The sequence below is a fragment of the Alosa sapidissima genome, chromosome 20, assembly GCF_018492685.1.
Source record: "Alosa sapidissima isolate fAloSap1 chromosome 20, fAloSap1.pri, whole genome shotgun sequence".
Classification (NCBI taxonomy): Eukaryota; Metazoa; Chordata; class Actinopteri; order Clupeiformes; family Clupeidae; genus Alosa; species Alosa sapidissima.
This window is the reverse complement of record NC_055976.1, coordinates 27,485,072-27,502,571: the sequence shown is the minus strand read 5'-3', so window position 1 is coordinate 27,502,571 and position 17,500 is coordinate 27,485,072. Positions and strand designations below refer to the sequence as shown.

Here is a 17,500-nt window from a genome sequence, read left to right as displayed (position 1 = left end):
TAGTAATGGATTCTGCATGTTGGAGGGCAGAAGTCAAGTTAATATTATACGGCCGTATTATTGTCCATGAAAAATACGACCTACACATCGGTGTGCTAATTATAAGTGGAACAGCTTTAACGTAATGTGGCGTGTTAGTATTAGTGGAGGTTTTATCTGATTGTTTGTGTTTTTGTGTGTTCTTATGAGTCTCAGTTGTGTGATTTGCATGATATATAGGTGACAACATTTAACAACATGTAATACGGCTTTAATTTAGTAATGAGCACATTCTCATTCCAGAAGGAACATATGGGAATACATATGTAGCCACAACAAGGGTCTTTGTGTGCATGCAGCGTTTCATGCTTTTATGATTTAATTCTCTAGTGTCCACTCATGAACATTCATGCTTGGGTAATAGCAAGTGCGTGCTGTGAGAAGACGCATTCCTCTCATTATGTGTTCTCTGAACTGTGTCCATATGCTAGTGGCATCACATGGTGTGTAGAGCAGACAGACCATCGATGCTGTTTTGAAAGTCTGTCCTAGAGAAAAAAGGAGAGATTTACGTAGCTCTTTTGTAACCCTCATGTTCTCTCTCTTCTCTTTTGCTCTCTCTCTCTCTTTCTTTCTCTCTCTCTCTCTCTCTTCTCTTTCGCTCTCTCTTTCTTTCTCTCTCTCTCTCTCTTTCTCTCTCTCTCTGTCCAGAACCATCAACATGCCAGCCACTGTCCCCATGGTCCTGACGTCCAGCTCCCAGGCGGGCGGCTCCGTCACTCTGCAGACTGTGCCCCTGACCACTGTCCTGGCCAATGGCGACGGCGGCCACAGCTCGCCTCCCCGGGTCATCCTGCACACTGTGCCCTCCACCAGCCCCGGGGGCAAAGACGTGCTGACCATCCAGACCGCCTCGCTGTCCACGGGCACCGGGGGCAACCTCTCCAGTGGCGGCGGCGGACTCCACGAAGGCCTGCTGGTGACCAGTCTGGGGTCGGTCGTAGGAGGAGGAGGTGGAGGAGTGATGACCAGTGCCGGCTCGCTGAACGGCCTGACCCGCCTGGTGACGCTCAACGCCAATGGTCAGCCCGTGGTGGCCCAGCAGCCTGGCACGGTCATCGCCACCGTGTTCAAGCCTGGCGAGCTGCAGGGCCTCTCGGTGAAGGAGGAGATCCTGGATCCCTTCTACCTGCAGTCGCTGGTCAACTGCGACCCAGGGGCCGGCGGCATCTACGTCAAAGAGGAGATGGACGACGGCTATGGCGAGCTCACGTACAGGACTGTGATCTTCACTCAGGACGACGGCATCGCTAACGGCGACAGTCTGGACGCCAACGGCATGAACGGACACTCGGACGCCTCCTCGGGCGTTCCTCTGGCCAGCAGCCCCAGCGAGGGCCTGACTCCCGTCGAGGAGCTGGAGGGGGTCAGCGAGCCCAAGGAGCAGATGGTGGAGGTCCCCGTCAGCGTTAGTCTGCCCACCTCCGACTTCATCCAGATTAAAACAGAGATGTCTGAGACCTAGAGGCAACATCACCCTAACCCCAACCGACCCCCCCCCCCCTCAACCCCTCCATCCGCAGGCATCTCAGATGGAGTATGGACACAATCACACCCCCCCCCCCCCCACCCTTAACAAAAAATGTCTATTCAAAAGAAAACCAAAACCTGACTGCTGTTTTTTTTTTTTTTTTTCTTTCAAAGTTTCTTTCATCAACAGTCAACAGTAGCAGCCGCAAATTTGTAATTTATTGCTCTTAACGAAACAACAACAAAAAATATAGGCCCCTTGCCGGCCGAGGACATTTGTTTACTCATAAACTATGTGAACCAGTGCCTACATTTGAACTGTAAGGGATAGCCTTTTTTGCAGATGTCTGTTTGATATTTGGAAGGGGGGGGGGCACTAGCCCCTCTTCCCATCCACATGAACATTCCCCATCAGGAACGCAGCCATTTCAGGAGCAGGGACCACCCGACCAAATGTGCCAGTGAGAAGCTTAAGTCAAGTCATCTCTTGTCCCTCCCCCCCCCACCACCAATCAACCAAAGAACGTCACGGGATGCAACTGAGTTGTCGGTAATTGAAAACTCTGGTGACGGCAAAACCAAAACACAACCCTGTCGAGGACACTTTGATGGCGTGCAGATAGAAAGACTGTTGTTAAACTCATCAGACCAGCCACCAGGTCTTCCACCCATGGTGTGACTTACAAATCAGACCAGCCACCAGGTCTTCCACCCATGGTGAAAGAACAGCCGGATATCAGGGGAGTGACTTACAAATAAAGCAAAAAAAAAATAGAAGAGAAAATAACAAAACAAACAAACCATGCCTCACACCTAAACTGAACAGTGCCTTAATTAAAGCAAAGAGGGAGGATGTTGGTTTGTCTCACCATACTGTGCACTCTCTCAGACTTTCTTTTCAATTCAAGGTGCTGCCACCTCTCGCACTATGGACGTGACTCACCGCTCTGTGACTTGCAGTCCCCCCAAATACCCCCCCCCCCCCCCCGTTATCACGCCATCAATGCAGTGTGATTCTCTGCCAAGACCTCGTGGCCTTAACACACCGTGTTTCTATGGAAATGGGCATTCACTGTCTCCCGCGGCAACCCGATTACAGATAGTATATAATGTATACTTGGAGACTTTCAACCAAGAGAAAGAAAAAGAGTATGAATTTGGGAACAACTCCCAAGCTGGTGATTTCAAAGCAAAAAACCTTATTGCTTCCCCAGAGTAAAGTCCTGTTAATATGAAATGGAAATATAGAAATATATATATATATATATATATATAAATATATATAATATACGATTGAGATTCAATTTTAAGGCCACAAATTTATTTATTTTGTGAATTTCTAAATTCTGTATAAAAAGGCTCTTTTTTATTATTATTTACCTACATATGCAAAAATACCAAATACGAGGGAACGTATATTCAGTAGTATGTACGAACCAGGAATTGAAATGTTTGTTTGTCTCCAGCTGTATCTGTTTATCATTTTGAAGCATTCCATATACTCTGCACTCCAATGTTTATGTTTTTGTATTGTTATGTTAAACAACAGAAAGAGAAAACGAATCGCCCCATGCCTTCTGGCCTCTCCATAAATAGCCACTGTGAACACATCATTTTGATGTGTTGTTTTTATACGGTAAAATGCCTTTTTCATTGTGCTTCTCAACTAAACTCTGTGCTGGCGTAACTGAGGCCTATTTACCCCCTAAACTGGCAAGCCAGTGAAAGCTCCCACCGGCTCCAATTCATTGGTTTCACAGTCAACCCCATGTTCACCTTTATCACATTCCCCTCTAAAAACAGTGTACGTAGCACGGTCGGGCTTAGGATAGGAGCCATGCTCCATATTTGAATGATGTTGTTCCCTCCCTCCCCAAATGGGCGTCTCACACTCCATGTGACATTTCTACATTGAGTCGGATGGGAGCCGAGGACTTTCGAGCTGAGGCCTTTAAAAAGCCCAGGACCTCGTGTGTGTGTGTGTGTGTGTGTGTGTATGTTGGGGTGGGGTGGGGGTGGGGGGGGGTGTACGGGGCTGTAAAGCACACTGCACCCATATTGATCCAGAACTCAATTTGTACCGAATTGATGGCCGTGATTGACTCTGCTGTCTGAAAAGGGGGAGCCTTGGCCGTCTGGATGGACCTTGGTGTGGAGCCAGAAGCCAGGCTTGCGGGGTTACAGGCTGCTCCAACAATTCTTCTCACTCTCAATTCAATTTCCCTCTGAAAATAATCTCTGTCCTGATAAATTGGCACAAACACTGGACAATCAGCGTTATGAAATGTTACAGCATTGAAATCGAAAGGAAGTCAGTGACAATCAACGACCAGTGACAATTTTGACCTTGCCTTAACCCCCCATGCCCCCCATTTAATGCCTTACACAACAAGCACAGTCAAATCCTTGGATCTGGCCCCGCTGGCTAAGGTTTGGTTTATGGGCCTCAGCGTTGTCTCTTCTCCCCTGACCCAGCACAAGGGTCTGGTAAGGGTCAGAGTGTATCAGCTGTGCTCCTCTGCCCGAGTCCTGCTGTTCTCTTCTCTACTGTTATTGTTTTACATGTGTTGTTCTGGAGCTGCCTGAGGCACTCCCATATGCTGAAATAGTAGTGTAGAAATGTATTTTTTTTTCTAAAACAAAGAAAAAAATGTAATAAAGCTCAATTTTGCTTAAATGACCTCTTTGAAGTCACATTTTTTTCTGATGCCAAGAAAAATTGCTGACTGTTCTACCATCTGCAAACCACAAAGGACTTATTAAGCGTTTCTTTCCCCTCTCTCCTTCATGAGTCCTCACATCTCATAATAAGCGTAAGCACCAGCCTCTGAAGGAGGTCAGAGCAACTGCTTGGGTTTTCACATATTTCCTTTGCTTTATTAATTAATTTAATCTATTTATTCTTATTTTTTTGCTTCTCTACATTTCTCTGTATAGGTGTTTTCCAGGCACATTTTTTCCCCGACAATTACGACTTAATTTCCTGTTCCGAGCCCTAAGAAGCCGAAAAGGGAGCTAAAGCTCAACCGTGAGGGCAAACGAGTTCACAGCACATCTGCTCGGGGGCCTGCAGATGTGGAAGCCCACGCCGCTCCACCATGGTAGATCAGAGCTGTGTGTGTGTGTGTGTGTGTGTGTTTGGGGTGGTGGGGGGAGGCTGGGAGAAGAGGAAATTGAACTGCTGTGGAGGTGATTGGGCTCGACCACCTGTGTGTTTTTATTTAATGCTATCAGACCCGTGCCCCTGCTGTCAAGTCCAGTCATGCGGAGAGTGTGAAGGCAGCGCCGGCGGGAGAGGGGCTCTCGCCTGCCCGTCTGCCTGAGACGTCTCCTCTCTCCATTGATTAGCAGCTGCCACCCCAACGCGTGATGCTGCTGCTGCTGGCCCTGGTGGTGGTGGTGGCGGTGCCCGTGGTGGCAGCAGGAATAGCAGCACCAGCTGCCGTGGAATCCACAACTGGCTGGAGCCTTGTGTGTTTCGGTGTTTGATGATCGGTGTGCTCGTGCTGGTGGTGGGATTGTGTGTGCGGGTGGGCGGGTAGGTGAGTGAGGCGGTGGTGGTGGTGGTGGGGGGCCCTGTTGCCAAGGGTGTGAGTCGCGTTTGGGGAGAGGGAGAGCCAACGCGCAAGAGAGAGCCATCTGGCAGCCGGTCGCCGCCACCACCGCTCCCAGCCCCCGAGTTTACTCAAGTACAGCTGGAGACCAGGCTCTTTCGGCGTGTCCACGGGCGGGCAAACAAACACCAGCAAACACGGCAACAGAAAATAGCACAAACAGAAACAACAGCGCCGGGCTAACACAACACCAGACTCTCCGAGGCAACAACAGCTAGGAGCAGGATGGGGGAAGAGAGGGGAGATCAAATATACACACAGCAAAAAATTCACCAGCCCCCCCCCCCCAACGCTCTTTTATTTGCTGTAATTGGCTAGCTGCACTGTCTACAACAACTTGAAACAAGCACGACCTCAAAGGAAGCTCCATCCCTGGCTGATCCTCAGGTGGTCAGTCGAGAGTTGATAGTCAACTTATTTGACATGAAAGCAGAAGGAGGCGAAAGACCAAAGAGCAGTATCCTTCAATTCAAATCAGTCAAGGCTGCGGAGCTCGACAGCCAAGCGCAGCTTACGCGCTGCTCTTGTTTAGACAGCAGGCTAGTGACATGAAATGCTGAAGTCCAGGTTCCAGGGGTTAGAGAGTGGGAGAGAAGTGTGTGTGTGTTTCTTGGGAGTGATGTTTCTAGAAAACTCTCCAGGGCCCTGTGGAGCTGAGGGCGTGTGTGAGAGCTATTTCTGAGACAGGGCGAAGAAGCAAGCAGCTGGGGGCTCATGACACAGCTGAGGAGTGTGAGTGCCCCCCCACCCCCAGGGGGCAGCGGGGAGCAACGGCGGTGCCGGCACCTGCTGCTGCTCGGTCGCTTGCTCACGCCTCTCTGTCTGGGGGCTGCTGGGAGATTTTTCACAAAACAGGTGCCGGGGCTCATACCAGCGTGAGTTCTCTGGAGCAGGGGCGCTACACTGAGAGTCATACCTCAGCTAAAGACTAAAGACTACAACCACCTACTCAATTCACTGGTGTCGCGCAGAGCGCCTGTGAGAGTCTCGCTCTTATCATATTTCTCAGGATAGTTAAGGTAGACCAGGAGAGGGTGTGCATGTCCTGTCTCGAACCGGGCAGTCAGCGGAGGGCTTAGTGTCCCAAGCTGTAAATAGATAGATAGATAGATAGATAGATAGATACTTTATTGTATTTGTATTGGAAATTCAAATGAAAATAATAAATAAAAAAATGTGTGTTTACATTTCGAACGCATTCGGCAACATTTTGCCTGTTGAGAAAAGACCCAGATGAGCATCAAGTAGATTTGAGTATTGATTGAACGTGGGGAGGAGAAGATCATGCATACATCAGCATAGATGATGTATTGATACAGACTTCAAATGCAAGCAGAGCAGAGGCACTCCCTCCATACTCCATACTAAACGGCTCATCGTCTGGCTGCAGTCCTTCACATCTGACACGGCCTGGCTTAGATGAACATGCTGTTCTGATGTCCGGCCACCGGATGGCAGTAGCAGCACGCTTTCCTCGCTCCCCTAAGCTCCTTCAGGCGTTTGGGGGGTTTCACGACTGAACACAGTGTACTCTCTCTCGTCCTCTCTCTCTCTCGTCCTCTCTCTCTCTCTCTCTCGTCCTCTCTCTCTCGTCCTGTCTAGTCCTTCTCCTGCATATTTCTCTCTTTCTTTCTTTCTTTCTTTCTTTCTTTCTTTCTTTCTCCTGCAGAACCACATCCAGGAGCCAATACGAGAGAGAGACAGAGAGAGAGAGAGAGAGAGAAACTAAACACTGTAATGGCCAAGTAATGCATTGTAAACCAAAACAAATGGCTAGGAGGTAAATTGCAGCACACTTTGATGTGCTAACAAAAGGGAAATTATTCACATGCACACCTGTTAGGGTTCACTGCTCCGCGGGCCACCACAGAGAGCCCCCCCAAACCCCCCCCCCCCCCCTCGCCTTGGCACGGGCACTGGCGGCCAAGGCCACGCAACCAGACTCACAGCGGCTCTCTCCTCATCTGTTCCGCCTGCGTCCTCATCAACACAAAACAGGTACACAAGCTGTTGCTATTTTATTTGTATCTATTTATTTGCATGTTTATATATATTTGCATGTGTGAAAAAATATAAAAGAAGTCAAAAAAGAGTCAGATACCAGACTGTGACTAGAAGCTCTGATGATTTTTTTGTCTTTCTTTCTTTCTTTCTTTCTTTCTTTCTTTTTATCTTCTCTCTTCATTTCATTAGAATGTTGTCCCCCAAGACAACAGATTTTCCCCTTTTAGATTCCCCAGATAGCTGGTGTAAATGTCCTAAGTGCAGCAGCTGAGGGTTATGTTTGTTTACTGGTGATAACAAAGCAGAAGGTTGATTTTATTACCATTTCTTTTTTGCTTTCTTGGAGATTGCTGTGTGGTGCTGCAAATAATGTCTGTTATCTCTCCAAGGTGGCACCAGCAAGCCAGCTGTTGTGTAAAATGATTGTCAAGACCTGACTTGCAACTGAAAAACAAACATTATCGATAGTCTGTGCACCCGAAGGGAGACTGATGAGGATTGGCAGTACATTACAGATGGTTGAATCAACATGAGGTTAAGTACACACACATACACACACGCATGCGCATGCACACACATGCACACACGCACACACACACACACACGCACACAAATCAATCCTGTTAGCTCAGTATCTAGCGCCTTACTGTCCACAGCGTACAGTATGTCAGACACAGTATGCTTTTTCAGTGAGAGAGGAGAAAGAGACGTAAGCACACATGTAGGTTATCATGCACTTCTCAGGGCTGCCTTTAGGCTTCGTGGTGAGTTAAATTAGTTTGTTTGAAGTCTGCTGCCGTTAGGCTGCACCATCATTTCACTCATCTCACTCGCTCTTAGCTTTTTTACTCTGAGCACTGGAGAGAAATGAGCTGAATTGACTGAATTTGATCTCATATTTAGGAATGCAGCATACATCCATAATAACATGGCATAAGAGAACTGATATTTCTGGAGAGGTAAGGGTCTATCTCCATATCCACAGCAGCAAATTCTGAAGCTTATGTTATGATACATATGGCTAAGGTTTTGGAATGTTTTTTTTTGGCCAATGTTGGTTGTGGGAATTTGTTTATAAAAGGGAGAACCACTGCATGAGAGATGGTGAAATAAGCAGATCTCGTCAGTCACAAAAACCTAGACCAGGCTCTTTCCTTTCGGCCTTATTTTTGCCTTTGGTGTTTGTGGAGTTTGTGTACTGTATGTGCTGAATTTGGCCGTCTTTTGTCACGGAGATGAAAGCAATATTTTTGCTCTGGGTGTGAATCACTTCCCGAAATAGCCAGTGTGACTTAAACCTTAAATTGATTCTCAGAAGCGCTTTGGTTTGCAAAGCGCTGGCACATATGCGAAGGTGTTTTGCGCCTTTCTTTCACGGCAGCAGTCACACCTTGAGTTGGATAGGAGACCTGGCTGTCTGAGTAGGTGCAAAAGTCAATAAAAACCAGACTTATGAAAAGCAATGACAGTGTCTGGTGTATAGCGGGGGGGGGGGGGGGGGGGGGCTGAGTTGATACAGAATCAGAGAACATCTATCCCACTGACAGACAGTTTTCCTCAGTTGGCTGAGAATGCACTTGTAATGCTGAAAGTTTGATCGCAAAACTGGCAAACTGTGCTCTGTAGTTACATTTTTTCATCATCTTCTTTGGTAATCTTTATGTAGACCTGCTCCAAAGACACATAAGAAAACTTTAAAAGATTGGAAACTTTAAAATATCGGAAACTTTAAAAGATCGGAAACTTTAAAAGATTGGAAACTTTCCTTTTTTTAGCTCAGCATCAACCAAAGTACAGAACAAGACCCCGGCGTGAAATATTGTATTTATCAAACGAGAATAAAAAGATGAAACTTGGGCTTGTAAATATGGACATTTTATTTCATTTGAAGACATTAAATTCACATATTTCTACATTAGTATACCGTGGATAAAAACACAATGTACTGTACGCAGTACAGCTAAATGTTGTACATGCTAATTTCCAGTAAAAGTCCTTAAAAGTATGGAATGTCTAATAGAAAAAGAATACAAGTACATTGGTAACCCCACACACCCATCTGTTAAATAAAGAAAGATCAGGAGGTTCATGCAAACAAAAGTTTGGTGAAAAGAAAACATTTACTTCTAAAGTTCTTAAAAATTCAACATCAAGAAAGGTGCCCCAGTTTGTTTACATCTGCAACAGATGATTTTTCACCAAGAAAGAAACGTTGATTGAAAAAACAAGTCACGCAAGATTCATTGCACAAAACATTGGAAAGCCAATTTGCAAATAAATGCAGTGGAATAAGGCAACAGAGGCAAAATGGCTGAGCAAGCACTCATGGTTCCGTCTCTGCTTAGAGTTAATCTCATGAAACATCAAATTAGCGTTTGTTTGTGTACTCCACTGATAGAGAGTGATTTACATAAAACATTACTGCTCCCCAGCCCAGCAAAAACCATGAAGTAGGCTAAGGCATATCAGATATCCTGAGCTGCGTTAGCACCAGCACCAGTTAATCTTTCAGTCAGCCAGGCGGACGTGGAGCCGCGCCGACTCAGTCTAAACTCGGCCGAGCATCCGTGCGATCCACCAGTTGCACGGCATGATGATTTGGCAGATGACGCGGCCGCCTTGGTAGTAGTACGGATAGGGCCAGTAGCCGCCCAGCGGCTCGTGATAGCGCTGGCAGTGGCGGTAGCCACGGCGACAGTGTTGGCAGCAGTAGCCTTGTTCGTCCAGGGCGTTGGTGAGCTCGAGTCCGATTTCTCTCTACAGAGGAAAAGAAAAGAACAAGGGTGGGGCAGTCATTAGAGCAGCCAGTCGTGCCAGTGATTGACCCTCCTCAAGACTGATGGCTTGATTTGAGGTTTGAGCGCTTTGGACTTGATGCTAAATTGACAACAGTTCAGACCCAACCGAACTCAATGATGGCGCGGATCATAACAGTATTTACACGAGGCGGCCTTGATTTGAGCTAGCGGAGCATAAAGCATGATATAATACCCTTGACCTTTCCATTGTGCCAGTGCAAGCATTCCTCCTGCCAGGCCTGTCCCACCTCTCTCCTGCAGGACTCCCTCAGCCCTGTTTGGCCCGGCAGGTCTCCATCAAAGTGGGTTTGACACTGCTGGAAGCCAAAATAATTACGCTATCCCTTTCTTCTGTGACCTCTCACTCCTCGACACACACACACACACACACTAACACACATACATGACACACAAATAGACATTAAAAAACACACTCTCGTTCTCTCTCTCTCTCTTTCTCTCTCTCTCTCACACACACACACACACACACACACACACACACACACACACACCACATCACAGCACACACACAGAGACAACTAGTAAAATTGCTGCCACCTCTTAATTTGAGCCCACAAATGAAAGCATCCCCCACCTCGGTGACCTTGGCACAAAGTGTCTGGCACATTCCTGAGGCAATTAGCAGAGTAATGATCGCCTAACAAGATCCCCTTTATTTGCTCGCGCCGGCCACATCACAATTTATATAAGGGGCCAAATGAAACTCAAACACAAGGAATATTGGGTGAAATTAATGGGCCGCAGATTTTTCCATTGTGATGGTCGGCGTGTGTGTGTGTGTGTGTCACCCCTCCACACCCCAACCCTCACCCCCACCTTACCCTAGGCTGAAGAGCCATGCCTTTGATCAAGAGCATTTTGGAAATTGCATGCCAAGAACAGGGTTCCTACATAAACACAAGTCTATTAGCTAGCACTTCAGCCGAGCCTAGCCAACAGCTGCACACAATGGACTGCAGCCTAGATTCAACAGAGAAACAAATCCCATGTCACACTTTGTGCCTTGCTTACTTCAAAATCCACATCAAGCTCACTTTGGTCTCACACACTGGTGAAGATTTTGGAAATGTTATATTTTTGACAAAGTGCTGGAGATACCATACGTATCCAGATCTGGAAAATACTGAGATCTAATTCGGTATTTTTCTGTACTTCTCCACACTTAGCACAACCTTGCGAGAAGTGGCCACGGTGGGAGAAGATGCCACCCTGGACGCAGCCTGACAGCAGAACACTCCAGGCACACAAAACAAGATGGCTCTTCAGAGACCGCATGGAGCCTCCCGTCTGATTAAAACGCACTGTAGTAACTAACGCTCATTACAGCCACTGACCTAGATGTCTGGGAAAGGCAAACAATCAGGTGTTGACTTCTTTAAAAAAACAAAAACAAAGAAAGACAGAATGCAAGTGGGGAGCGAGGAAAGGCAGCTTCAGGTCCTCATGGTTGGCACGGTAACTGCTATTGGATTGGACATGCTAATTTCCATTCCAAATCAGTGTAGACGTACTCCCAACACACAGACACAACCCAGGTGATACAAATCAGCCATTACAACAAAGTACAAAGATGATGAATTGTGTGAATTTGCACTCTCTTAATGATGGGGACTGCATGTTTAAGATGGGGGGAGGGGGGGTGAGGACACATGTGTCACAGTCATGATTTATGACTCTTGCAAATGCAAAGAGGCAATTACTGATTTATAATGTCTGTCAACTGGTGGGGGTCATCGCTTTTACATGCGACGATTAATAATGTAGCCAACTACACAATGACTGTCGATGTTCAAGTGATCGCATTATCAGGTCCACAAGCTAACCCTCGCCTGCTCCAGCTTTGGGGGAATATTTCAGCTAAATGATGGGTGATAAGGCACCAAACAAACAGACATTGAGTGGTATTGTTCCACCGAGGCAAATTAATCAAAGCCAGTGCCTCTCGAATAGATTGCACATATTAATCACGGTACCTTTGAACTTCCATTTGTGAGACAGTGTTGCGCTGATCAGAAACGACCACCATGGGAAATGTACCCTCCACTCATAAACAAGCGGCATTAATTAAAAATGAAAGTCATTACCACCGAATCTGCTCTGAATTTACAGCGACGTTCTTTATTTATTCGAGTCGGGGCAATAAAATGAAACACAGCCTCCCTGAAGGATCATGGGAAGGATTCAATATGGACAAGTGAGGTGGAAAACCAAGCCAGTTGTGTCGAATCATCCATTGAGTTACAACTCAACTCAGCTGAATTTCTACACCTCTATAAATCACCTCAGTGCTTCTGATTAATGTCGAGCTTACTGATGTGAGAGACACATTTGTCCCTTGAGTATTACTCAATCATTTGCCAACTAACATGCAACTGGAATCAAATACTGTGCATTGCCATTTCACGTTGTAGCAAAGGCATAGCCCTCTGGGAACCTGCAGGTGAACAACTCTGCGTAAGATATAACGGAGCCGTTTCCCCCAACGTTTCATTTACACTCTACTCCATTCTACATGCTCTCTATGAATGGCAGTTCAGAATGTGTGCAGAGGAGAGGAGAGGAGAGGAGAGGGTCTCCAAAAGCTTTGATGGGGGCCAGCGTCCGTCCAGAGAGGGGCCCTTGTGTGTGTGTGTGTAAGAGGGGCCCTTGCACAGGCGCCGGGTGTTTGATCACTATTCCATTTGATAATAACATCCCAGGCCAAGGCGCGCGGGTCACGCAGTGGTCCATCAACTCCCTTCAGATAGCCAATCAGGAATCAATTTGCCTAAAGTCTGAAGGCGGACTGGCCGGTCGGCCTGCTTGTCCGAGAGGCTTATCTGCAGAATGTGGGTCAAGGATCATGATGCAATTTCTCGGGCGCGTCGGATGATAGTTATTAAGTCTGAGGGATCGCCGCGACCAGCGCCGTGCTGTGGCACATCACTGTGGCAGACGCGGCCAAAGGTCAGCCTTGTAAACCTCACGACTCTGAAGCACCACGCTCAGTGGTTATTTATACTAGAGACGGCCAGAGAGGTGGGCGAGGAAAAGTAGAATATCTAGAACAAAGACTGCGGTAGGAGAGGGAAGTAAGACTTTCTTTCTTTTGCTCTCATTGGAGGTGGCATGAGCAACCAACTGTGGTGCTGATGGTTAAAGAATCACGCAGAATGCAAATATACTTTCTCCTCGTCAACCAGTGACATCCGACTCCCAATTACTGGCAGAGTCACTTCACCCCCTAGCAATCACCCCTCCACACCACACACACACCACAAACACACCACACACCAAAGCTTTTGCTATCGTTCGACCCACAGACGGAACTTGGCTGGGAAAGGTGTTGGAAGGGGATGGACTGGCGAGTCATAAAGGGCTGATAGAAATAGGACATATGAAAAAGAGAGATAGAGAGAGAGAGGAGGGCGGAGGGATGGAGAGAGGAGGGCGGAGGGATGGAGAGAGGAGGAAAAAGAGACGTTTCATCTGTGGGTTTTGCTTTAATTAGACGGAACATTGAAGCTGTGGATATGGGAGAGAAGGAGGGACACGGGAGGAGGAGGAGGAGGAGGAGGCAGTGGTGCTAGTGTCGGACTCAGGTGTCCCTGGGAGGCTGCAGATAAATGGTCTTATTTCCTGCCTCTTTCATCTCCGCTTCTCCCTCATGCCCCTCTGTTTAGAGTGGGGGACTGGGGACGGGGAGAGTCAATCGCCAGTTGAGCCCATGTGGGTGTCTGTCCCTGACCGCTAACGACGGGACAGCCATTAACACTTGCACACGAGCACAGGTGAGTCGAGGGTAATTTACATCCAAACGCTTCGGTCGGTGGTTATTTATCCTCGACGTTCATAATTAAGGGTAACGTTAATAAATTAATTAATTCATTAACGAATAACCTTAAAGAGGCGCCCTGTATCCACCAGAAGAGGGGAAAAAATAAATAAACAAGGGGCTAGAAGAAACAAGAAAGGTTTCAGCGAAAGCTTGAGGGAGATGCAGAGCTGCCTTTGAAGACTAAACACCCCTCTCAATTAATGGGAAGACATTAAGGGGAGTCTTAAGTGAGCTGGCCTCATTTAAACAGATATATAGAGCAATTGCAATGCCCTGTAGTCTGCAAATTCCGTTTCAAGTCTTGCAATGCTGCATAGATTAATGGCTGATTTAAACCGGATGAAGAAAAGGGGGAGGAATGGGGGGGTTAATTGTGTGTGTGTGTGTGTGTGTGTGTTGGGGGGGGGGGGGGGAGGGTTAGATTGCTGTGGTTGGTCAACGGATAGTGGTTTCGGGTAGTCGGCTACTCACATAGTCGTTCACTGCCACGTGATCCAAGACGTCCCTGGCCTTGCGTTGACCTCGGGCGTCCTCATCGGGCGTGTCCTCCACGTCCTCCACGTCATGGAACTCAGCCTCTGAGAGAGGGGAGAGAGAGAAAGAGACAGAGAGAGAGAGAGAGAGAGGGGAGAGAGAGAAAGAGACAGAGAGAGAGAGAGAGAATAAGCGGGGGAAAGAGACACTCATACTCAGATCACATCCACACATCAGACACTCTGTCTGACAAAGCCTCCCTGGAGGACTGGGAGCCTTGTCATGTACATAAAGGCCTTGTTGGATGATTACTTTCTGGAAGTTATTAGCACAGCAGTTTTTTCCGTTGGATCTCGGGGTCGATTTCCGACGGGCATGGCTGGGGGCAGCGGATCGTTCCCGAGACGGGCGGCGGATGCTCCGCTTTCTGCTGCGGCTCCCTGGCAAAATAGGTCAATTGCTACTTTTACATGGTCAAGAAATTAATTAGTCTGTGTGAACTTGGGCTGAGTGGATAAGAGACAGTCTGCACACACAGCTGAGCTCAAAGGCATGAGATGGATGGTGGGTGGGTTTTTCTAGTGCGTTGAACCCCCATAAAGGTTTAAGTTGTAGTGTTTTAATTTCAAATAATAAAAAAGAAATATGTACACATCAACAACCAAATATCCAGTTTAATGGGTGTTCTATTCAACAGTTTCATTTCCTCTGCTGTGTACAAAGCATATCAGGCCTAGCACAGTGAAGTGCAAGCTTATATTAACCTTTCAACTACTTTACTATATATTAGAAAGATCATATTAAATACACCGTTTGGTGAGAAAAACAAGCTGATACTTGGGTTTAATGAGGCTGAGAGATTAAAACGAAATGCATCGTTATGTCAGAAGCGAGAAAATGCAGACATGCTGGTAAGAATACCACAAACCTCAAGTGGCACATTACAGTTCACCGCATTAGGTGCTGTAAGTTAATGTCTTGGTGGTCACATTATTTTTGTATACCTTAGTAAGACAACTTGTGGTGTTACATTGTGTAAATTGTGTTTTATCGCCAAATCTAACTCATTAAGATAATAAGATAGCAAATTGTTGTGAAGCAGCTGACAATGAGGCCAAAGGTAACATAGGATTAGGTATAGAAAATAACGTTAGATGAGCTAATATTTCTCAACAATGTAACTTTGCTATCGTTTGATGGCTTTTATATACTATATTTTTCTACTGAGAAAGCAAAAACAAAATTACCACTATTGGCTTGGGTGGGGCTGCTGGAATAGTGTTGGAGGTTAATACAAAAAAAAAACCTCCCAGAAAACTCCTTATTAAATCTGCCCATGTCTCTTACTCATGCTCACTACAAGGAGGAGAAACATTGTCTTAGGGCTGCATGTGCAATCTTTGATGAGAGGTGGCTGTTTGAAACTAGGAAATTATGATTTGGAGAATGGCAACATTCTAATCATAGTAATCATAGTAAAAAAAGCCAAACTCCCATCTTGTAGAAACTCATAATAAGATTGGGTTTGTTTTGCATTTTCCTGGGGTATTTTGAGTGTCCTTGAGAAGTCTTCTTTATTCAAGTGGACATGGGATGCACCTATGTGTGTGTGTGTGTGTGTGTGTGTGTGTGTGTGTGTACCTCGGAGTGGCGCGGGGTGGATCCAGTGGATGGGCAGCTCCCGGCACACCTCCCAGATCTTGGACTCCAGGAGGAAGGCGTGGTTGGTAATGGGCTCCTCGGACGGAACCCACACCTGCGAGTCCTCCACCTTCACGTCCACAGTCTCCAGCTCCCCAACCTGAAAGAACGAGCGTACACGCGCACGCACGCACGCGCGCACACACACACACACACACAGAGGCACTTAGATTTTTAGCCTTTTTTCCCCACTCACCCAACGCTCCTCTGCATGCACTGCTCAAGCTCTCCTCCCCACAGGGGAGTAGTGTGGCCTTCAGGCTTTCATCCAGCTGCCCTGCCAGTCCTCAGAGTGGAACTGGAAAGGACTTAAACCCGCTGCAACGCAACTTCAATACAGCTTGACCCTCGCATAAAGTCCAAAAATGCCTCTCTGCCCTCGTCTGCTTTCAAGCGTCCAGTCTCAGCCCATCACCCGCCCCCCCGCGCCTCCCACCTTCCCTCGCCTCTCGTCCTCTAGTTATCTGTGGTGGGCAGAGCATTTTCATTCTGAGAGCAGACGGCTGGGAATCTGATTTGACTTTCATGATGTTTCATGGTCTCCTCTGCTTTTTTTTTTTTTTAATACATATACTATGGAAGAGTGATATGTTGTTAAATATGACATGTCTGGATGGACAAGTCTTGCATACACAAACACACACACACACACAGAGAGACAGAAAGAGAGAGAGAGAGAGAGAGAAACACGCACGCATGCACAAACACACACACACACGATGATATGATATGGGTCTATTAATATGCTTAATTTGTTGATTCTGTAGTTCATGAGCTGTAAAGTAAACTATTATTGCTTAATGATAGGGATGGCACATCATTTTACATCTAATAGAGACGTATAAAAATAGGCCTGGGCAAGGCATCCCCCAGTTTATACTAATGTGTTTGTTTGGCTGCTCTGTATGTAATCACATAGGCAAACAAATAGACTTCATATTCCCATGTTAATTAGCACAGAGAACAGAGATGAAGAAATGGTCGACTTGACAAATGTTTTTTCAAGGTGATTTTCTCCCAGTCTGTGGCTTAATTGCACATTAGTTAAGCTCGATGTCAAGTCCTACGGCTATGGAGAAAAGCTACGATCATTTACTTTTGGCTTGTGCTCTCTCTCTCTCTCTCTCTCTCTCTCCCTACTCTCTCTCTCTCTCTCTCTCCCTACTCTCTCTCTGTCCTTCTCCTTCTCCAAATGAACTCTATTCCAGCCCTCTATTCTATGTCCCCCTCTCTTTTTCCAGCCACTTCTTTCTCTCTTTTTTCACTTTTCCCCGTTCCCCTCTTCCTCTTTCCCTGATTGTCTCTCTCTCTCTCTCTCTCTCTCTCTTTCTCTCTCTCTCTTTCTCTCTCTCTCTGTTGTTTTCCCCACCCTGCTGTTCTTGCTGTATTGGAATGTATCTCTTCTGCCGCATCTTGTTTGTTTGCAAAGTGACACCCCACTGACCTGTGGTGAGAAAGAACCCACTTTGGTTCTGCCTGATTAGAACCCGACACCCTCGCCCCCGGTACCGCGCCATGCTCGGCTAGCTCTTTGACACACTTCCCGACCAGTGTCCACCCCC

At 46.8% G+C, this 17,500-nt stretch overlaps 2 protein-coding genes and 1 long non-coding RNA gene across 3 annotated transcripts in view; 2 read left to right on the top strand and 1 right to left on the bottom strand.

Moving 5' to 3' along the window:
- elf1 (E74-like ETS transcription factor 1) overlaps nt 1-2,269 on the top strand; it is a 33,945-nt gene extending 31,676 nt beyond the window's left edge. The window contains 1 exon segment of the mRNA XM_042073983.1: nt 691-2,269. Coding sequence (XP_041929917.1) covers nt 691-1,504 — 814 coding nt within the window. The 3' untranslated portion in view covers nt 1,505-2,269.
- A 4,024-nt stretch (nt 2,270-6,293) lies between these two features.
- On the top strand, nt 6,294-11,413 carry LOC121694257. The gene is made up of 3 exons (XR_006025713.1): nt 6,294-7,121; nt 7,517-7,661; nt 11,113-11,413. It is a non-coding gene; the product is annotated as an uncharacterized LOC121694257 (long non-coding RNA).
- Nucleotides 8,987-17,500, bottom strand: part of tnmd (tenomodulin) — a 43,310-nt gene continuing 34,796 nt past the window's right edge. The window contains exons 5-7 of the mRNA XM_042074306.1: nt 15,879-16,038; nt 14,235-14,341; nt 8,987-9,884 (exon numbers count right to left, since the gene is read on the bottom strand). Coding sequence (XP_041930240.1) covers nt 9,675-9,884; nt 14,235-14,341; nt 15,879-16,038 — 477 coding nt within the window. The 3' untranslated portion in view covers nt 8,987-9,674. The remainder of the gene's footprint in view (nt 9,885-14,234; nt 14,342-15,878; nt 16,039-17,500) is intronic.